At 48.8% G+C, this 23,443-nt stretch overlaps 1 protein-coding gene across 2 annotated transcripts in view; it reads right to left on the bottom strand.

Moving 5' to 3' along the window:
- CEP350 (centrosomal protein 350) overlaps positions 1–23,443 on the bottom strand; it is a 1,459,870-nt gene that overhangs the window by 1,095,943 nt on the left and 340,484 nt on the right. For both annotated transcript variants that reach the window (XM_086955422.1, XM_086955428.1), the window contains exon 12: positions 2,109–3,244. In XM_086955422.1, coding sequence (XP_086811548.1) covers positions 2,109–3,244 — 1,136 coding nt within the window. The remainder of the gene's footprint in view (positions 1–2,108; positions 3,245–23,443) is intronic.

The raw sequence follows: 23,443 nt of genomic DNA, 5'->3' as shown, positions 1-23,443 counted from the left end.
AAGAGCGACTATGCTTCTTCAACTTCTTGTGCTTCGACCTACCTGACCCCGGGTGCTAAGACTTGGAATATAAATGATTGTGGTGGCTCCTCAACCTCCCACATGACTGGAACCTCGAATGGCACAGAGCTGACTACCTTGCCTCAAGAAGCTTTTGGGACCGCTCCTGCAAAGACTTCGGATTAATGGTCCGGCAGTCAGAGCATGACTTGGGGTCGTGGTCATGCTCCAGGCAGAACAGGCACACGGAGTGCAGAGCCGTCACCAACATCAGTCGGTTACAGCAACCATAAACCTTGAAGCCGGGCATCCCTGACGTGCACCAGGTGTCGAAGACTCGAAAACGGTGTTGAAAAAAGTCGGCAAAAAAGTCAGTCAAAAAGTGACTGGAGGTACCGCTCTCTCCGGATATGCACTGGCTGGCAAGGAAAAAGAAAAAACTGAAGTCAGCGCGGAAAGGCAGCGTCTAAGTAACTACCGCAAAGTTATCCCAGCGATCACAACTCTAACGACGGACGTGGAGCCGACCAATGCCACCTTTTGACGTGCTGGGGCACTGTTGATGAAAAACTTTCCGGATTCAGTCTGACGCCTGGGGGTAATTCTAAGGTAAGGAATCTATATCTAACTGTTTCTGTCAGATACCTGGATTTAAGGTGAGTATGGGGCAAGGTTCAAGGCAGCACCAAGAGGTCACACCGGGTGGCATTGGGGCAGCTGGGTGCAGAGGTTCAAAACAGCGCCAGGCGCCAAATGTTAGGCTATGGGGATAAGTCTTTGTGAAAAGAGGCTGCAGGTTTGACCTTTGAAGCCAGTCGGGCTGAACCAACATGGCGACTCAGGCCTCACGATGCTCGGAGACATGAGGATACCTTTGGTCCTCTTCTCCATGGGTGATGGTGCAGAGGTACTTCGCGGAGTCCTCTCTTGTGAGGCAAGCCAGATTGGCGGTGGGCTCTTCCAAGCTCACTGCATTGGGATGGTAATTCGAAGGTCATCATTTGGAAAGGGGTGTAAACATTCTCTGCCCGAGCAGGCTTTGATCCTCCTGAGAGCAAATCCCTCACCCCTGGGGGTCAGAAACTAGTTGTGGTGGCAGGCTGGCTAAGACCAGTCAACTAGCACACTAATGGTCGGTAGGTTTTCAGGGAGCACATCTAAGGTGCCCTCTGGGTGCATGTATTGATAAATCCATTGTTGGATTCAGCGTGGGTTTATCAATACGAGAGGTTTGATATCCAACATCTTTGGTTTCAATGATGTCATTATGTAGCTGGGGAACTCGTTTTTACTAGTGTCCAGCACATGTTTTAAAATGGCTTCCCTGATCACTTGTACAGACAGTAATGGAACTGACTAGCACAGGGGCATATCTGCTCATGCAGTTATGCCCACATATGTAGTATAGCACACCCTGCCTTAAGTCTGTAAGGCCTGAGGTAGGGATGACTTCCCTATACTGCATGCAGTGTCTGTAGGTATGGCACACAGGATGTGTGGCATGTTGTGTTTTTACTTTGGTCTTCACCCAGGCATTCATCAGCAATGGTACTCTGCATGCCTTACATGAGGGGCCCCTTAGGGTGACACAATATGTGCTACAACCCTTAGGGTCCCTCTTCAGTACCTCCAACCCTACGCACCAGAGGTACTATTTACTAGGGACTTATGAAAGTTATTGCAAATTGGGGTACAACAGAACAGTTTTGGCAAAACTATCTGGCATTGGGGACCTGGTTAGCAGGAACCCAGTACACTTACAGTCAAATCATATAAATTACTAGGAAAAACATGGGGGTGACCATGTCAAATAGGGACATTTTCCTACATTTTCCTACACAGAGCAACTACCTATCAGAAAGAAAAGCAAAACACAAAAAAGTATTATAACTGGGAAATACAAAGACCTAAGGAGGGGCATACTTGTCAGAAAAGCATTAAGATACAGATCTAAAAACACCCATGTTCCTATATCACTATTACAACCCAAGCATAAAGACTGTCTTACATGTAAAAACCCAAAGAAAAAAAGAAACATAACTTTCAGATACTTAACACAAGACATTTCACCAAACACCAGCAATGTTATGTTTTCTTGGTGCACTCACCTTTCCCGTAGAGGAAGGACTTAGCATAGATGTTAATAACGCTATGTGGACTTCCTTTTGCTAGCTCCTCCCATGACCCCTGGACCTGGGATGAGGACCAAACCGAGGGAGGCAAAGGTTGGTAACTCTCCACCTCCTTCTGGAAATCTTTCAGGGGCCCAAAGAGCTGGTCTTCAGCAGTAATGCAGAACTCGCGGCCTTTTAGAGCCTCAGCCATGTTTGGTGGTGAATGGTCAAGTGGAACTCCATCACTCTCTGAAAGGCTCCCTTCACTCAGTAGGGGGCCCTCACTAATGGAGCCAGCACTCGACTCATGGGGTGTACCAACTTGACGTTCTGGGCTGCTAATCGCAAGTTCCTTAGTCAGCGGGTCTTGCTGTTTTTGTTTCTGTTGGATTGGAATTTCAACATCTCGGTGGCCACTTATGGATCTTATTCCCAAGCTGGCCACAGCACTGTGAGGTCGGAGTGTCTGAGGAAGCTTTCTAAACTCATGTAGGTTGCCAACTCCAGGCAAGTCATCATCAAAGGTGGCCCGGCTCACACAGGTGTCCAACATCTTTTGAATACGGGCAGCAAAGGTGTCTTCACAGCGTTCACGCACAGGGGGGCTGACTGGTTTTGCCCAGTGCTCATTGTCATGAGACGGCTGCACCACATCCAACCTGGTGTTCCATGCTGTGGTGTAGTTTATGCTACCACATGCCAACTGTCGGGCTTCACTTTCCACACGATTGGATAGGGACGCAGCAGTGGCTTTCAGGGCCTCAATGCGATCAAGTTTTCGTTGGTATTGGCTTGTACCGGGCTTGGACAAAGAGTCATGCTGAGAGTCTGCTGAGGCAGTATTGGTCTGCAGGGGAAGACTAAGCAATCCTACTGCAGAGCTGGCTATCTGGCGTTTTGTGGACAGAACTGACTCACCATCCTTCTGTAGCAAACCCAGCTGCTCTAGTGTCTGGAGATGTGAAAAGAGGCCTCTTCCTTCAGAGGTAGCTGCAGTATAAGTGGATTGTAGCCTACTTATCTCAGAATGAGGTGCGTAAAGTAGTCCCTTTGATGTTTCTGGAGGTGGTTGTGATGATCTTGGACTAAGCCGGTCTGGCTGCATCCAAGTAGGACCCACCTGGTTACTCCTACAATAAAACATATATACATATAATCAGAGTATGCACTGCAATAATCTCAAATAAACCGAATTACAACTATTTTGCTTAAAGCAAAACATTTTTGGAAGAAACACTTACAGTACTATTAGACACATATAGTTGTTACAGGTAAAAGCAGAGCTATGTTAGAAATTTATAAAAATGCAGCCTACAATACTCAGTATAAGGGGTGAAAGAACGGAAAATGAAACACTGTTGTGAAGCACACATGTCCACATTGCAGTTAAGATGATAATTTATTTTATTATATCTCAGGCACAATAATCTGTTCGTGGGAGCAACTTCCGAAGTTCAAAAGAAAAATCACAATGATGCATTCTAAATGAGATAACACATTCTAGGGACTTGCACCCATCTGCCACCAGCACCCTCTCACCAACGTAGAAATAGACTATTTTGCTCTGGTGGAATGAGTCCTTACACCTTCTGGTAGGCTACAAAGAGTAGTCATCCAGTCAGAATTCATGTGTTCAGTCCACGTAAAAGCTGGTCTCTCTCTTGGAGTCCAGTCTGCTAAGTCTCTCTTCTATCTTCATGAGAAGTGGCAGAGGAAAGAAGGATGACTGATTGGCCTGGAATGCAGCCTTGTTTCTTGGTACCACTTGCCAGACATGAGAGGTGGAAGTTGGTTTCACACTCAATGCCTGTAGCTCACATACACTACTAGCTTTCGTGATATCAATTAACTTAAGACTGTCTTAAAAGGAAGAATAACAAGCAACTATGCAACGTCTCTAATGCAGAACACAACTATAAAAGCAGGAAAAAGTTTGAGGGCCCATTAGGGCATTATAAAAGGGCTGGTCAGGCAAACAGAAGATGGCAGACAAGGCCAATAAGCAACCCTTAATACTGCCCACTGTGAACCATTGTTGAGCCAAAGACTGGGCGAAATGTAGAATGACCGACAGCTGGACCTGAAGAGGGTTGACTAAGTCGTCTGAACACCACTTGATGGGTCTTATTCCATCTGCCAGAGTACACCGCTTTGGGGGAGTGTCTACGGGTAGTTAAGAAAAAACTCTGGTTACCACACTAAATCTTCAGACAAGACGGTGGAAGCTCTGAAGGCCTTAGTACAGAACCTACGCCTGCAATTGAGAGAGGCAGTCTACCCTGTGAGCGAGACGGAGCAGGGGAACAAGGAGAAGTGCATCAGATTTGTGTACCATGCCCTTTGGGGCCAATTTGGGAATATCAGAATGACTTGGGCCCGGATGAGGTAGATCTTACACAAGAGCTAAGGAATCAAGTTGTGAGAGGAAACTTGTAATTGGGTAGAAAGTTCCACCTCAAACAGTACCTCCCTGCAATGGATACTAGAGGGAACAGAATTTCAGGCAGTAAGTGCTTTGTGAGTGACAAAGAAGTCTAATGGAGTTCCCAAGATGCTGAATATGTGTTGGAATACCGTCGTATGTAGATTCCACTCATGATTGGCAATTTGACACTGACAGACTGTCCACACGCACACTGGCCAAATCTGGTGGTTCCCCAGCCCAGGACCGTAGCCTTGGAGCGTCCGGGCAGAGAAGGTGAGACTTTACTCCCCCTGCTTGTTGATGTACCACATCGGAGTCATATGCCCATCACAATCTGAACGAACAAGCAGAGAAGGGAAGGAAAGAAGACCTTGAGGGCAGCAAATCGCCCGTACCAGTTCCTAAGTGATAACCATCCGCTGCCAGAACAACAGAGGACGAAGCTTGGCTATATCGCTTAAGGGTTTGAATGCCCATGTCAAGCATTAGTCGGTGAGTAGGGATACCAAATTTTTTTAAAAACTTGTTCTCCAGGGATGTCAGGTAATTTGCTCTTGCCATACCCCACAGCTCAGCTCCATAGAGTGCACTAATCACGGCCTTGCAGCTGTACAGTTTCAGTGCTGGCGCAATAAGCTTGGTATGGGAGAGACTGTGCTCTTTGCGCAGAGCCCCAGTCACCTAGGAAAATTTGGTGATATCATTACCTGTTAAATATTTGGGGACAATCCTTTTGGGGATTTTAGTGTCAAAGGTGACTTCTTTCTCCCTATTTAAGTTGTTGCTTCCACCAGAGATGGGTCCTAGGCCCATCTCAATTCTTTCTTTTTCTATGGCCAAGAGCTTGGCCTCTAGAGCTAGTCTCCTAGCTAGTTTACGAAGATGGAGTAATTTCTTACCTGTAACTCCAGTTCTCTCGTTGGGGTATTTCCATGATAGTCATAAGTATTTAATAGTCCCACCCATCTGCAGGGACCCCGGAGCACTTTATCCAATATAACTTTTTAAGTGCTGGAGTTCGCCTTTCTTCAGGAAAGCCCCGACAAGTCACTTGAGAAAGTCATAATGCAGCCTACGGACCAGGCTACAATGGCCAGGATTCATAATTCTGCAAATCTTGAACCCTTTTCAGAGTAGAAGGGAAAGAACGTGGCAGAGGAGCCAATGTAGACCGTTTAGGAGGTGCAGGTGTTGGAGGACATCTTTTTCAATAGTCATCTAACATAAATAGGTTTGATAGCAACGAGAAAGCCATGCAGACTACTTCTTGTTGATAATCCCGATGGAATTCGTGCTGAGGAATATAGTATTGTTCTTCCCTATAGTCCTCCTCAAAATCATCCTCTTGGCACTAAACATGCAGCTGGGATGGGCTACTCGCGTAGCCAAAAGGACCGACATCCTCTTCCTCAGAATCCTACTCTTCCAACAGGTGTGAAGGTAATAGAGGCGTAACCTTGCTAGGAGAGGTAACTTCTGGTGTAATCTGTGTCGTTCTAGGTTTCTCAATTTTTCTGGTGTTTTCCCTAGTTGACGATACGTCGACGGTACTGCCAACGACACCACTGTCCGAGGTAGATACTGACGGCAAATTGGACACCATAAGCGACGGTATTACGCCGTAGATGAAGTAGTTACCGTGATCCTCATTGCCGTCATCGACATAGCTGTCGCCGCTGTCGTCATCGTCTTCCTAGCTGCCATCAGCGCTGTTGATGTAGTTGTCATCCCCGTCGCCATCAACTAGGTAGTCGTTAACAGCTTACTCGAAGATACTCGCCTACTACTTAGATGTTGAAGACTGGCAAACCTCTGTACTAGCTGACGATCGTGAAGGCTTCTTCGTCGACAGTCTCATAGATGATGGATTTTTCAATGACAGCTTCTCTTTAGGAGGCACAGAGAAAGGCTTTTTGAAAGAGTGTCTGACTTGAGGGGAGGAGAAGGCTCAGAACTAGCCTCTTCTGAATGTTTGTCCCCCCCGAAGAATGCCCCTGTCTTTCCTTTTCATGTTTGTGAGGAGATTTTGAGGGACTGCACCCATGAGAGGTCTTTTTAAGGGCCTTTATTTTGGATGCTCACCGGAAGAGTGGGCATGAGGTGCTCTTCCCCTCTTACGGGACCTTCTGGATGAAGAGGACGCCTCACTGTACTCACTGGAGATCACTTCCTTTCTGGCTTTAAGTTTCTGGAGCCATATAAGAAGGCACCCCTCACGATCACTCAAAATTTTATTAGAAAGGGTACGACATACCTTACAATCTTTTGCCGTATGGTTGGGATACACGCAATAAATAGTCACTGTGAGGTTCGTCTGTATGAAGCCTTTTCTTAGAGCAGGTGGCACAGGCTCTAAAAATACTTTTTTTCTCTTTATCTGACATGGTTATGCCAGAATTCTGAAGGTCAGCACTGAAGAAGATGGTACTGCAGTAGAAAATACGGATTTTAAGTAAATAACTGTATTGAAATACACTGAAGTAGAAAAACTGAGCAGAGCTCAGAGGAGACTCCCCAGCACAACGTGTGGTAGAAAATCTGAGGGTCTAAGGTTCTCCCAGGAGCGTTCTAGAGGGTGAGAGGTACTGATTGATTCAGGATTTACTTTTGGTCTCTTTTATAGAGATATGTTACAAAACTGAAATGAGCCTAGGCCTGGTTTCAGGTTTATATTTGCTTAGCATTACAATTTAGATGTACCAGGGACTCCCATATCAGCGACGGGGAATGATCCAAGCATGTGACTCTATGAAACTTCCAATACTGGAGTAACCACAGTTGTCTTGGCAATTCTGGGGCGAGGAGGATCATCTTGGCTGTCATGGTTGACAGTTTGTGAAGGACTGCGGGTATCAGAGGTATTGGAGAAAAAGCGTAAAGAAATTTGTTGGACCAGTCAATCCATAGGGAATTTCCTAGTGACCTAGGATGATAAACTCTGCCGGTGAAGCCGGGGCATTTTTTGTTTTCCGCTGTGGTGAAAAGGTCTGTAGAGGGTGTGCCCCACAAGCTGAAGATATCTCGTACGACCTCTTTGTTTCATCGAGAACCCTGCTGAGCGTGCCCGCCTGGATGTTATGCACACCTGGCAGGGGAGCAGCTATCAGCTTCAAGTTCATGGCGAGGAGCCAGTGCCAGCTTGATTGAGCTTCTTGTGACAGGGCTCTGGACAGTGTTCCCCCCCCCCCCTGCTTGTTCAGGTAGTACATGGTGGTTGTATTGACCGTCTGAATAAGCAGGGTGTTGGTCGCGAACGAAGGATGAAAGGCCTTGAGTGTCAGGTGAACTGCACGGAGTTCCAGAAGGTTGATATGGTATGTCTGTTCTCTGAAGGACCATATTGCCTGTATCTGCAAGCGATCCATGTAGACTCCCCACTCCAGCAGCGAGGCATCAATCACAATGGTCTGTGCTGGCTCCTGCAGGTGAAAAGACATTCCCCTCAGGAGATTTTTCTGGGAATAAAGCCACTGAAGGAAACACCTTTTCTTGTAAAGTGTCGATGGTAGCTCCTAAGAAATGCAATATCTGGGCTGGTGTTGACAAAGACAGATAAGGATAGACAAAGATTCTGAGTTTTCGTAGGTGCGCAGCCACCACCGCCATGTATTCCGCCATGTATTTGAAAAAAGTCATGGGAGCGGACTTGAGAACGAATGATAGAAGCGCATATAAGTAGTGGTTCTGCCCCATGATGAATCAGAGGAATTTCTAATGTGTCTGTGCGATGGGAATATGTAAATAAGCGTTGTGTAGATCTATTGAACGGAGCCAGTCTCCCTGTTGAGGTTGAAGGTATATTTGATATAATGCCAGCATCTCAAATTTTTCCTTTCGGATCCACTTGTTTGGGATTTGGAGGTCGAGAATAGGCCTGAACTTGTGTCTGCCCTTCTTTGGCACGAGGAAGTATCTGGAGTAAATACTGTGACCTCGTTGTAGAAACTTGAGGAGAGACAGACAACCTTGGTGGAATGGATGGTGGGGTGGTAGTGAATCTGAGACGATAGCCATGTTTGACAATATTCAAGACCCAGGCGTCTGTTATGCGCTGCCACTCTGCCACGTAATCTTCAATACTTCGGAAGAGGGGGAAGAGATGATTCAGGGTTTTGATGCCATGGATTGTCTGCCTCCCTGGTTAGCTTGTTGACAGGTACGTCCCCTTTGTTGCTTGCATTGCGTCCGGTAGGGCCGTTGATAATGTTGTGGCCTGCCGGACTGCCATTAAGGGGTTTGAACACTCTGTTACGGGAAATGAGAGTGTTAGGGGCGGAATGAACATCGCTGTTCTTTAGATTTATCTAATTCCACAGCTTTTAAAGTATCCATTTCTGTCTTCATTCTCGCCATTTCGTCATCGGCGTGTGAGCCGAACAGAGTGGAGCCTGATAAAGGAAAATTCTGAAGACATAGCTGAGTGTCCGGCTTCAGAGATGTCAATCGAGGCAATGCATGTCTACATAAGGAAACCCCGTAACAGTGAATGAGGGCAGCTAAAATTGGAGAATCCGCTGCCACACTGATGACCTGGTTAGAGGCCAAAGCTTCCTCTAGGGGTTTTCAGAAAATCCTCCCGGTGTTATTTTGGGAGGTGATCCGCAAAGTGGAGAGTGGAATCCCACAAGGCACAGTCATACCTTCCTAGGACAGCTGTGGTGCTGGCTGCTTTCATTGACGTAGCCGACGTGTAGCAAACTTTAAGTCCCGACTTGTCCAACTTTTTGCTCTCCTTATCAGGAGAAGTAGCAGATGGTGATGTACCGTGGAATTTTCATGCAGCTAATATCACCACTGAGTCAGGTGGAGGGGTGGCACGTAAGAACAGAGAACCTTGTTCCAGTGGTCAATAGTTCTTCTGGAGCCTGGATGATGCGGATTTTGTCACAACTGGAGTGATAAACAATTCCATGGCTGGCTCAAGAAAACCCGGCACTAGTGGGAGCAAAGGCCTTGAGGCCATTCATTTTTTAAGAGTTTCAAAGATCACAGAGTTCGGTGGAGTGGGGGCCGCCATAGGTATATCCAATTTAGATGCACCTCGAATCAGGATCACTTGAAAGGTGTTGGTATCAATTGGTGAGTGAGGTTGAGGCGAGTCCTACAAGGTAGGAGAGTTTGCCCTAGTAGAAGAGGACACGTGGCAATGGCGGTGAGAATGTGATCTTGACCGGCGATGAGATCGGCGATGCACCGTGAGTGGCATGATGCAGTAGAGGAATGTGAATGTCCATGGCGAGAGCAATGGCGTGTCCTTGAGTATGATCGCCTAGGCGCTGGTGTGATAGAAAACTGAGGGACCACAGGAGGTGGAAATACAGGTGCCGGTAGAGCTGGTAGCAGTAGTATTGGAAGCAGAGCTTGTAGCGCCAGAGGTGCGGGCACTGTTGGAGCCGATTAGTCCGGTTGAGGAGATACCAGGATGAGAGAGGAAGGTACCTCTAGCAGAGATGGAAATCTGGAATAAGAATCAGATGCGTAGTAGATTCTCCTTCTTTTGGAGGATTTTTGCTCTCTCCTCAACGTCTATGATCTTCTCGACGTCTACCTCCGTCGTCCTCGACTGGTTTTCGGCGGTGCTCTACTTCTGGACGTCAACCCCTGTCAACATGGGCGCCTCGATGTCGACCAGCTTCTCAACATCGACCACTCTCATCACCATTTGGCTCTTGACGTCAACTGCCTACCTCTCGGTGACGGCGAGTCGGACTCCCTCGACGTCAACGCATGTCTTTGCTCCAACCCTTCTTCTGCTAGAATGCATGTCTTGACTTGGGCTGTCTGAGCGAAGTAGTTCTCGACACCAAGAGTCGACATTTGTATGGCGTTGAGGCAGTCAATGACCACGAGCATGGCGGCGCCGTACCTCCTCACAATGTCGACTGCCTCGACGTCGACCGGGACCGATTGTGTTTTCTGCCTGAAAAATGCCTCTCAGACCTCCCAAGTCCACTGGAGGTTGAGGGGAGAGTTCTGGTGAAAGAGTTACTTCCCACTCGCTCAGAAGTCCCACTGGCTACTTCCTGTTTTCTTCTTTCTTCCCTTCCCTGCAGGCGAATCTTCTCCCTGTCACGCAGGATTAGCAGGAAGGTGAGAAGATGGTAGACAAATAATACAGACCTCGTGGGGGTCTGTTTTGGACTTTTTCCTGCCACAGCGAGGACATCTGCCAAAAAGAGATGGCATTTTAAATAGGAAAACACTTCACTCAACAGAGAAAGATAAAAGACGTCGAGAGAATAAAAAAACACAACTTTTAAGTTCTATATTGAAGAAAAAAACCTAAAAAGGTTGAGTTCAATGTCCAAGGATCCGGTCAGCAGGAGCCGGAAAAAATAATTGAGGTAACTGCCTCTGGCTGAGCATGATGGGATATTGGAGTTCTCTCAGCTCTTAAAGTCACAGTCTCTTCACTTATAATGGCAGCCTACATGCTGCATTGCCCTGCACTTCTTCAACTCGGTTTCTCACATAGGAAAAGGGTTTGTGAAGGTTCGTTTTCTGTGCCCTTAAAAATATTTTTTTCATGTACTAGGCGCATATTTCATTACAGTCTCTTCTTTTGCCACACCAAGATAAAGAATTCTGGCCATTGTAGACTGATCCTTAAGCTAAATTAGGACTTTAAGTGACTTTTCAAGGCCGTACCAACGAAAGGCAAACTCCAGCACTTAAGAAGTAATATTGGATAAAGTGCTCCGGGGTACCCGCGATGGGTTGGACTATTCAACGCTTATGATTATACATGGAAATCCCCTATGAGAGAGCTGCAGCTTTCTCATCTACTTCATCTGGGGTACTACCAGAAATACTCCCAGTAGAGGTACTGTGAGTAGGTGGATTGGAGACTTCCTCATCATCGTCACTGACATTTCCCTCTTCTGTATTGTCTGTATTTTCTTCCTAGCCATCCAAGGTCCTATCATTCTCAGCAAGCAGGTTCTGAGAGCTTTTGTAGGTTTAGGTCCTATGGTAAGGTTTCATGCTTTTCAGAGTTCCCTAAGTTTAGACAACATAAGGTTTTTGTAAGGACCCAGTGTAGGAAAGTGGGTTTCTGTTGCAGTAACCTCCCACACTTTTAGCCAGACTATTGATGCCCTTTTCTTGGTGTGCCCGGGGTCCCTGTCAATCAGGTTCCCAGGGCCTGTGTTCTTTCCCCAAAACGAACCCAATTGGCATCTCTGGCCTCAGGTCAGCCCCTGGTAAATGGTACCACAGGTACCCAGGGCACTGTGACGAGGAAAGCCCTCTGAGGAATGCAGCACTCATTGTGCCACCCTTAAAGGCCCTGCACCTTCACACACACACACACACACACACCCACAACACACACACACACCTTCACACACACACACCTTCACACACACACACACACACACACACACACACCTTCACACACACACACACACACACACACACACACACCTTCACACACACACACACCTTCACACACACACACACCTTCACACACACACACACACAACCTTTTCAGGCTGCATTTCTCGGTGCAGAACAAAGTGAAAAGTAGACGAGGCACACACCTCTGTGTGCCATGCCCACAAACCACTGCCCTGGCATACATCAGTCACCCCTCTAGCTGGGTGCCCAATGCCAGTGGTGAGAGTACGGGTGCATGATCCCTGTACCCCTACAGTGCCCAAGTCCATTCCTGGGCACTGTAAGTGCAGTGCTGCCATTAAGAGTATATGGTGCTGGGAGTTTGTCATTACGAACTCCACAACACCATAATGGCTACACTGAAGGCTGGGAAGTTTGGTATCAAACTTCTCAGCACATTAAACCCACACTGATGCCAGTGTGGGATTTAATGTAAAATGCAGAACAGAGGGCATCTTAGAAATGCCCCCTGAAACTCGACCAACTTCCAGTGACCTACCTGAGTGGCTGCCTAGGCTGCCACCACCAGACATATTCCTGGAACTCTAGGTCGAGAGCTGCTGCTCTCGGGGGCCTGAAACAATGCACATCCTGGGACGAGGTGTCAAACCTCCTCCCCCAGGATTGGCAGAGTTCACGAAGGAGAAGCTTCAAAGGCATGACGCCTTTGTGAGCCTCTCCAGACCATTTGCTGCTTTCAGCAACTGGTCCCCACTGGTTCTACCCCCCCCCCCCCCAACACACTTTGGGCAGGAGAACCGGCGGGAAAAATAAGTGATGAAGAGAGGTGTGCCCACCTCTGCCAACTTCACCCCTCAGATGGAGGACGCAAGGTGAAGCACAACCTCGAGTCCCCGCCATCTTGAGGATGGGGTACCCAGCCAACCAGGGACAGGCTCCTGCCCCCTCCCTCTGGAGAGTGTCAGACTAGGGGGTATACCCACCCCAGTGAAGGGAACCATCGGTCCCTGCCCTATAGATACCGGTCATGCCTCTAAATTTAGTATTTAGGGGGCACCCTGAACCTTCCTTCCCCAGATCCAGCAACAACAAGAAAAGAAGATCAGAAGGAGCGAAGAGCCACGCAGAGCTAACAAGAGGGCGATGCCCACTGACTTGGCCCTAGCTCTAGAGGCCTGTCTCCCCTCGAACCTGCTCCTGCGAAATCCCGATGTGCCCTGCAGCAAGCAACCTCAAAAACCCCAGAGGACCTGCCTTTCTTCACTTCAAAGACTGAATCTCCCGTGAACACTGGACTTGTTCAAGCAGCAACCCCGGGCAGAATCCAGGGACCGCGAATCCAGCTCACTTGGCACCCGCTAAACCCTGCCCGAGCACGAGTGGAAAAACACCACAAGGAGGTCACCCCGGCAATCCTGACCTGAGATCCGGCAGCCCCCGACCTGCCTCAAACCTCCAGACGAAGCCTGCAGCCTCAATCCAGAGGACCCCCCCTACCGCGACCAGAGCAGGTAAGAAAATCCGACGTCCCAAGGCACCCCTGCACCAGATGCTCCACGGCCTTGTGTGCCTAAACCAACGGTGCCTAACCAACCCACGTCATCCCAACTTACCCCTCGAAGTGGTGGTCGCACCCAGAAGATCCTCGTCCCCGAGCCTGCAGAGTTTCTTTGTGCATTGAAAACAACAGGGCACCCGACCGCAAAACACGCTGCCTCCGGCCGCCCTAGTGCCGCTGAGGGTGTACCTTTGGTGCTACTTTGGTGCACAGCTTGTCCTGAGCTACACACTAGGAGCTTTTCTCCCACAACCTCGCAGCCAACTTGCTAGCAGCCACCAACCGTGGACCCCCTAACCTCCGTAGGATAACATTGGGCCTAAACACTCTGCACCGGCCGCCCTAGTGCCGCTGAGGGTGCAATCTCAGTGCATCACTGACCCTAGGGACCCCTGAGTCTAACCCCAGAACCTTAACTCCCACTTTCGATTACTTACCTGCAAACCGATAACCTGTTTTTCCTCCATAGGATAACATTGACAATGTTCCTTCCAAAAACGACGAAGTGTTGAGTTTTGAAAACGAAAGATATGCTTTAAAAATCGTATAAATAACCAAAATGTGTTTTCTCACCTGTTCGTACGACATGTCCCAGTGCTGAATCTAGGCATCCAACACTGAGTTAGAAAAGGTAACGCAAAAGTAACTTACCTGCAATTTGTTGAAAAAGCCTATTCATTTCAATGTAAAGCTCCAAAAAGTTTCCCAGTGTGGAGTTTTGAAATCTGAAAATATTCTTTCAAAATCGCCCGAATAACAAAAACCCATTTACTGACCTATTATCAGGAAATGTCCAAGTGCTGAATCTAGGCATCCAGCACTGAGTTAGAAAAAGTAACGTAAAAGTAACTTACCTGTAATTTACTGAAAAATCCTATTCATTTCAATGTACTGCATTTGCTAAGTGTTGTATGCTACTACTCCCCTGAAAATCAAACATAGTACAATTTCTATTGCATTTTCAAACTGTTCTATATCCAGTAACGTATTACTGAAAAGTATTTAATGCTTACCTGTGCCAGGCTTGCTTGGTTCTAAAAATAAACAGTATATTTTTATACAAAAACAATTGGCCTAGAGTTCAGTTCTTGAGAGTGTGAATTCATTTGCTCACCGAGTATGTACATCAAATGCTTAACACGGTCCTCTGATACCGCCTTACTGCTCGACCAAGCTACCACTATTAGAGAGTAAGGTTCTATCTAACTTTAACCTCTACCTACCTCTGGAGACACTTGGACTCTAAACACACTACACCTCATTTTGGTGTAGTATATATGGAGCCAGTTTCTTACACCCAGGTTGAGTACCTCAGAACTACCCTCGGTCTCTGACATGGTGTTTTGAAACAGTGGGGGCCTTTTTAGTAAGCTAGGTAAAAAATCTACCAGACTACCTTTTTCAAAGGCCTAACTGTCTAGGATGCTTTTTAGGTCGAGGTCCGTAGGCTGCGCTTGAGCAGTTCGGTCCGAAGGTTTAATGTTTCTTAGTACGGGGCATTAACCCGCCCCTCTTCTTCATTGGCTGGCCTCGTAAATGCTGGCCAGCCATTGGAGGAGAGGGGCGTCACTCCCTTTAAGCCCCGTCTTTTCCTGATTCGGGGGCGTGTTTTTTGCGTTCTTTCTCACCGTGACGTCATCCGTCACTCAACAAAAAACACACCCCCCCCAGTCTGAAAAGGACGGGGTTTAGCTTCAAAAAATGGCGAGCGCTTGTTCAGGGGTTTACTCAGTCTAGTCTACAGGCTAAGAGGTCTCAAGCTTATAACCCTAGAGTTAGAATAATAATAAAAAAATCTCCTTACCAGTGCATTGTTCATAAAAGCGCAGCTTTTACATTTCGTGTTTTTAAGTTAGCGTGCTCGATTTCCAATTTAAGTTTTCTATCATTGTATTAGGCTCCTAAATCATACATTTCGTGTTTTTAAGTTAGCGAGCCCGATTTCCAATATAAGTTTACTATCATTGTATTAGGCTCCAAAATCACCAGCGGCTGCACTCCGTTATCGAACCTCAGACGGAGGAAAGCCCTTTCGTTCCATCAAGGTTGCGCCGGAAGTGACAATACCTCGGACCTGCTGAACATGGCGGCCGTGGTATAGCTCGGCAGAGGATGTAAACAAAATATATGTATATGTATAGGCTTGGCCTACCTCCGGCATGAAGCAAGCGGCTCCAGGGGCAGTGCGGAGCCGAACAAGCAGTCGGGCCCAATGCCCACCGCCCCAACCTGCATTGAGGAGGCAGACGCTCCATCCGGCGCTGCAGCGAGGTAAGCACTACTACCCCTGTCACCACACTATTCACCAGTCATTTCAACAATCAAAGTCATTTTGTGTACGAGGGGACGCTGCCTGCGCAGACTCCTGCCATATTTGAAGCACAGCCCTAGGGCAAGTATGATCACAGCTGCATGCCATGCTGCGCTCGAGGAGCTGATCAGCGCTTTACAGTGACCAATGCTAGCTGACCAGGACTCTGGCTCTTATTCTTCGTCTGGCCATCAGCATCACTGTTACACCGGAAGTGCTAGAACGCCACTCAAAGCGCGTGAACACTAGACAGGCATTGTTTAATCTATAGAAGAGGCTCGGGTTATTGTTAATTATTTATACACGCGCTGGACAAAGCAGAAGAGATGAACTGAAGATGCTCCGGTCTCCTTGCTGTCGGTAGAGGGCCCACAGATAACTAGTAAGAGTGAGCCCATGTGACCTGTCCCGAGAGCGCCCCTCTCCTTATTCTGTCTGCCTCGCCCCTCTAAGCGCTGCGACACAAGACGCGGTCAGCACGGCGCTCTATTCACTCGCGTGTGACACAAAAGCGCTTCTCTCGTGAGTTCACGTCATGTATAGCCAAGCACTCGCATTCCATAAGGCTGTGGTGGTCCCATTGGTGCTAGCATAAGGAAACTCTTCCTACATGCGGCGTTGACTTCTGTGGTCCAATTGACCTCACGATTCCACTCTTTAACCACACGTCCCGAGGCCTATTGGAAGCGGCCTTAACAAATGTCCGAGATATGATGAAGACCGAGGCCTTTCTGTGTGTGTGGGGCTCTGTGTGTGTGTGTGTGTGTGTGTGTGTGTGTGTGTGTGTGTGTGTGTGTGTGTGTGTGTGTGTGTGTGGCTCTGTGTGTGTGTGTGGCGGGGGGGCTCTGTGTGTGTGGGGGGGCTCTGTGTGTGTGGGGGGGCTCTGTGTGTGTGAGTGTGTGTGTGTGTGTGGGGCTTTGTGTGTGTGTGTGTGTGGGGGGGGGGCCTGTGTGTGTGTGTGGCTCTGTGTGTGGGGGGGCTGTGTGTGTGGCTCTGTGTGTGGGGGGCTCTGTGTGTGTGTGTGGGGGGGCTCTGTGTGTGTGGGGGGGGCGGGGGGCTCTGTGTGTGGGGGGGGCTCTGTGTGTGTGTTGCTCTGTGTGTGGGGGGGCTCTGTGTGTGGCTCTGTGTGTGTGGGGCTCTGTGTGTGTGTGTGTGTGTGGGGGGGGCTCTGTGTGTGTGTGTGGGGCTGTGTGTGGGGGGGGGCCCTGTGTGTGTGTGTGGCTCTGTGTGTGGGGGGGCTGTGTGTGTGGCTCTGTGTGTGGGGGGCTCTGTGTGTGTGTGTGGGGGGGGCTCTGTGTGTGTGTGTGGGGGGGGGGCTCTGTGTGTGTGTTGCTCTGTGTGTGGGGGGCTCTGTGTGTGTGGGGCGCTTTGTCTGTGTGTGGCTCTGTGTGTGTGGGGGGCTGTGTGTGTGTGTGGGTCTGTGTGTGTGTGTGTGTGTGTGGGGCTGTGTGTGTGGGGCTGTGTGTGTGGGGCTGTGTGTGTGGGGCTGTGTGTGTGTGGGGCTGTGTGTGTGTGGGGCTGTGTGTGTGTGTGGGGCTGTGTGTGTGTGGGGCTGTGTGTGTGTGGGGCTGTGTGTGTGTGGGGCTGTGTGTGTGTGGGGCTGTGTGTGTGTGGGGCTGTGTGTGTGTGTGGGGCTGTGTGTGTGGGGGGGGGCTGTGTGTGTGTGTGGGGCTGTGTGTGTGGGGCTCTCTGTGTGTGGGGGGGGCTGTGTGTGTGTGTGTGTGGGGGGGGGGCTCTGTGTGTGCGGCTGTGTATGTGTGTGTGTGATGCTGTGTGTGTGTGGGGCGCTCTGTGTGTGTGGGGCTCTGTGTGTGTGTGGGGCTGTGTGTGTGTGGGGGGCTGTGTGTGTGTGTGTGTGTGGGGCTGTGTGTGTGGGGCTCTCTGTGTGTGTGGGGGGGCTCTCTGTGTGTGTGGGGCTCTGTGTGTGTGTGTGTGGGGGGGGCTCTGTGTGTGCGGCTGTGTATGTGTGTGTGTGGGGCGCTCTGTGTGTGTGGGGCTCTGTGTGTGTGGGGGCTTGCTGTGTGTGTGTGTGGGGGCTCGCTGTGTGTGTGGGGGGGGCTCTGTGTGTGTGGGGCTGTGTGTGGGGCTCTGTGTGTGTGTGTGGGGTGTGTGTGTGTGTGTGTGTGTGTGTGTGTGTGTGTGTGTGTGTGTGTGTGTGTGTAAGTGCAATAGGTCTCGCATATGCAAGCGATTAAGCTATTGGCAATATAAATGACAATGCCATTTATTTATGATTTTAAAGAAAAAAGAAATGTCATGAGCAATGCCAAGACCATTGCATTGTAAATGCTTGTTAAATTTCTAAACAACAAGAACTGGGGGACTTAACCAAGGCCCTAACAGACCAGATTAGATATTTGAAAAATATATTTTTAGCCGCTAAAGTCAATTGTGGATTCTTTAGTGCAATCACAATACTGAGAGAGTGGTACAGTAAATGTAAAGTCTTGGACCCCAAAGCTGTACCACCAATGTTGGAAGCTGGCTCTTTATACAGTGGACCAAAAAAGTCCAGGCAAGTCCCAAAGGAATTACCGGGGCACAAATGACACCCTAAATGCTCTCTTTTGTGGTCGTGTGGGCAAGCAGTTAGGCGTATCAGAGGGTAGTGCTAAGCATTTATTGCATACACAAAGGCAGTAAGTGAGAAACACTCAGTACAGAAATCCGACACCAATTTATAAAAATATCACGTACTTTTATATGAATTTAGATACAGAGATCACTGGAATGAGGCAAGTACTTTTCAAGTTATTAATTATTACAGGTTTCAAAAGTTCACACAGTGCAATTTCTGGCGTGGTAATGTTATCCTATGGGGGGGAAAACATGTACTCCATTTGGGCACTTAACAGCGACTTATGGGAATGTTCTCCAGGACTTAAGGTGAGTATGAGGCATGGTCCAAGGATACACCAATAGGTCACCTCTCGTGGTTCTTGGGCGTACAGGTGCAGGGGTGTGTCTCAGCATCAGGTGTCCCATTCACTTCAATGTGGAAACAGTCCTTTTGGAAAGAAGCTGCAAACTGGTACTGGGGGGCCAGTTTGGGGGAACCAACTAGGGGGTTGCAACCCTTGAGATCCTTGGGCACACAGGGACACCCTTGGTCCACTTCACCTCTCGTAATGGGGCTCGGGTGTAGTGCTGTCTTTTGGATCGGATGCTGGAGTCTCTCTCCGTTGGAAGGGGGCAGAAAGAGGCTCCAGGCGGCAATTGGAGTCCAGTCTTGGCATAACCAAGGATAAGTATAGCTTCTGTGTGTCTGGGGACCCCAGTGGCACGTCACCTTCCTGCGACTTGGGCTCTGGAGCGTTGCTGCATAGGTGCTTCGAGGCGCATGGTGGTGGCAGTCGCAAACTCACTCTTTGCCTTTCGTTCTGCTGCAGAGGGGCAAACAGGACAGCTGGGCCACTCCAGATGTGGGTTACACTGCCCCTGAAGTCCCTCAACATGCAGGTCGGTCTTCCTCTGCATTGGCTGCTGCAAGGGGTCCGCTACCCCAAGTATGGGTCTTGGGCGGCTCCGGTTGGTCTTCACACTTGGAGGGAGGACGTATCTGACTTGTAGGAGCACTGCTACCTCTTTGTGGGTGGATGCTGGGCTTGTAGACTACGAATGCAGCAGGTCGGTGAATCGAGTCTTGCTTCTTGCTGCCTGTGGCTGCAGGGGAGTAGCTCTTCTACTCCAAGGGAGTTTCTTGAGCAAATTGCAAAGCACTTGCTGCCTTCAGGGTTTCTTGAGGTCTGCACAGTGGCAGGACAAATCTGTTTCTCCATGAGGGTCGGGTGCAGCAAGCAGGTTGGCAGGGTTGAAGCCAAGTCATTCGTGCTTTTCGGTTCTTGGGTCAGCAGTCTTCTTTGTCCACTTCTTTTGTTCCATAACAATCTGAAGTTTGAAGTCCTCAATTTAGGGGCGTTTAAGGGGAGTGAGGGGTAGTAGTCAATGGGCTACTTACTCCTGGGGTCACTACACTCCCTAGATGACGACTTCCCTTGGGGAGTGGGCATCACCCTGTCCCAGAATTCTAATTTCATCACACACAAGATGGTGGAATCCTAAACTTGGAGTTCGACTCAGGCTTAGTCACCCTAGATGTGTTCCCAGGCTGGCAGTCCAACACGCCTCCTTCATAGCTATTTTTCCTGCCCTTCCTGGCACCAAATGACTCAGGGAAGGGGGGTCGATCTCCTCTCCTGTGAGGGAAGCCACACTCGCATACCAAAGGCGGTGGGCTCTTTGTAGCTCTCTGAATTGGAATGCTAATTTAGAGGTCATCCTGTGGGAGGGGGTGTAAACACCCTCTGCATGAACAGGCTTTTGATCCCGACCTCCTGAGAGAAAAGGCCCTAATCCATGGGGGTCAGAGACTCGTCTGTGGTAGGAGGCGGGCTAAAGCCAGTCAGCACACCAGTAATTGGTAGGTTTTCAGGGAGTAGCCCTAAAGTGCCCTCTGGTTCTACGTATTAATAAATCTATCACTGGCATCAGTGTGGGTTTATTAATACAAGGTGGTTGGTACAAAACACCCTATGTTTCAGTGAAGTTATTATGCAGCTGGGGAACTCATTTTGACCAGTGCCCAGTACATACCTTAAGATGGCTTTCCTGTTCACTTGTACTGGTGGTAACAGAACTGGCCATCACAGGGGCATATCTGTTCATGCAGAGATGTCCTCACATGTAATATAATGCACCCTGCCATAGAACTGTAAGGCCTGCTGTAGTAGTGACTTACAAATATTACATGCAGGGTTTAGGGGACTTGCCACACAAGTGCCGGTCATGTAGTGTTGTCACTTTTTAGAGCACCTTGTAATGCAGCCTGCAGAAGCAGCCTGCCTGAGTTTGGTGCTGGGTCTCTTACAATGGCACAATATATGCTGCAGCTCTTAGGGACTCTCAATCAGTACCTATGCCCTAGGTGTCAGGGGTACTACTTACTAGGGAGGTACAGAGGTCTTAAAGAGTCTTGGTTTGGGGAAGGAACACTAGTAGTGGAGTTCCTGGTTAGCAGGAACCCAGTACACTTCATTTAAAGTTGCATCAAATACCAGGCAAAAAGTGGGGGGACTATTGTAACAAACACCGATCTCTTAGCCATCTTGCTTGGAGGAAGGGAAAACACCTCAGACTGGAGCAGCCATTGTTTCCGCCCTCGGAAAGCACAGGCTTTCACCTGCAGGGGGTCAGAAACCTGTCTGTGGGGCAGCTTGGTCTTCACTTGCAGTCAGCACACTAGTAGTCGAAAGGTTTTCACGGGTACCTCTAAGGTGCGCTCTGGATGAATGTATTAATAAATCCACCACTGGAACCAGTGTGGACTTATTATTACGAGATGTTTGATACCAAACATCTCTAGTTTCAGTGAAGCCATCATGTAGCTGGGGAACTCGTAACCACCAGTGTCAAGCACATGTCCTTAAAAAGAGTTCCCTGTTTACTTGAAATATCTGGGAATCGATTTGGATATCACAGAGGCATATCTGCCAAAGAAGATATGTTGTTGCATATACTATAGTGCAACCTGCCTTAGGGCTGTAAGGTCAGCTCCAGTGTGAGCAGGCATAGCATACAGGAGTTGTGGCATGTCGGGTCTTCACTTTCCTCTACATCATTTCACACAGGTTGCAATGGCAGTTTGCATGTTGGTGCTGAGGGGCCCTTAGGGTGGCATAATGCATGCGGCAGCCCTTAGGGAACCACTTTAGCCTCCGTACCGTAGGTACCAAGGTCACCTTTTACTAGGGACCTACCAGGGAGTGCTAAAGGTCTTGCCAATTAAGGGAACAATTGTACAGTTTAGGGGAAGAAATCTGGCATCAAGGACCTGGATAGCAAGAGCCCAGTGCACTTTGCCAAAAATTACATCAGATATCAGGCAAAAAGTGGGGGTGACCATGTCAATAGGTCTCGCCATTAGGACCTTATAACTGTTTAATTATCCAGCACAATATCCTTGGTGGAACAACATCAGGTGTTGCATGACTAAACACTTATAAGGTCCCAAAGGAGAGACCTATTGGCTATGCCAATGCTTGTTTTGAGTGAGTGGCTCCTGCAGGTATGCCACTGTGAGTTAGAGATGCAGCGAGTGCTTTTGCATGAGATATGCCTTTCCGGTACTTTGGGTCTGATGCAGAACATTGGCTACAGAAGTGACCACAAGAGGTCGCCAAATTGTACCTGCCTTTAAACAAGCCTTGCTGATAGAGGTAGGGAGGCGCAAAAATAGTATTCGACCCTGGAAACATAAAACTACTTGCACCTGGGCTGGGATTAGCAGGGCAAGAAGAAGGGTGAGCAGAACCCACGTCTATGCTTGCATCTCCTATTTGCGCTTAATTAATCTTCATCTTGGTTTCAAGCATTTTCTTGCATTCTCCCCCATGAGGTTTTACTATGGGCATTCCAATATTTAATCTAATCAATAACATAGGTGTAGTACGGTTCAGAACACCTCCAAGGATCGAACAGAGAGTGTTTCTCAAGTAATGGACAAGAAAAAAATCTAAATCTGCTTAAAATAAATCTACCCATCAGCAACAGAAAACCCTGAGATGTTTCTAAGGGTCAGGCGTGCATGGATATCCGATAGGATGCATTTGGGACCTGGCCGTAAACCGTGTAGAAAAGAACACAGATTTGTATGAACTTTATGCAATGCAGCACTAGAAGTCGGCGGGGTTATTTAAGCACTAGTTAGGGAGAGTGGCTTCTTCTAGGCCCAAGCATCTTTTTGCTGCGGTTCCCTTAGTAGAGCTTGGAGTCTCTTGCACGCTTTAGTGCGGAGCATATTAAACAGTGAAGTTTTTTTTAGGAGTTTCGCACACCTGCAAATGTGATTTATATATGCATAAATTAAAATGGAGGGGGCGTGGCCAAGTAAGATGGCGGAGCAGTCGTGAATTTGCTCACCTCTGCGATCTCCCGATCAGCTAATGGACCTACTTGGTGCTTAGGGACGGTGTTTTTTCGCCTCCTAAATTTCCGCTGCCTCCTGAGAGCTGTTCGGTCGCCGAGTGATGTTTCCAGGGCTGGGAGACAGGTTCGGCGGGGCCAAGAGACGAGTCGGGGCACTGAAGTGACGACCGACCGCTGTGCTGACTGGCGTCGCCGGTGGATGCTGAAGCAGACAGAGGGACGCGAGCCGGCAAGGGTGCCATCTCTGAGGTCCCATTCTGTGGCGGCTAAGGCAAGGCGAGGCGGCAAGGGAGGGAGTCTACTGGGACTGTGTGATTGTGGTTGTGTCCCCTCGCGCCCCCTCCGTTCACACACAGCGCAGCTTGATGTCTCCTTTGGCGAGCTAGGAGGGGCATTTTCACATGCCTGACCCTAAGATGGCGGCAGTTTTGGTTCCGATAGTGGCGGCGGCATGGGGAGCATGGCTAGGTGACACAGTATTGGAAGTATGGCGGTGAGGAGGAGAGACTACGGGCAATACAGAGGAGATCTCCCATTGTTTTTTTAAGCGGTCTGTGGTGTCAGAGGGGGCTTCTGCCTTCCACGTGGGTGGCCCCATAACGCTGCTTGCTAGAGAGTTCTTAACCGGTACATCCGATGAGGCTCTGCGTAATTTGACCACAGAGAGCTCCCCACGAGACACAGTCTTCTCGCCACCTCGTTGCCTGCCAGGATTTGGCGTTCATTGGGAGGCGTGCAGGACTGCAGAGGGG

The sequence above is a fragment of the Lissotriton vulgaris genome, chromosome 1_1 (genome assembly GCF_964263255.1).
Source record: "Lissotriton vulgaris chromosome 1_1, aLisVul1.2, whole genome shotgun sequence".
NCBI lineage: Eukaryota > Metazoa > Chordata > Amphibia > Caudata > Salamandridae > Lissotriton > Lissotriton vulgaris.
The sequence above is the reverse complement of the archived record's forward strand: the minus strand, read 5'-3'. Positions and strand labels throughout refer to the sequence as shown.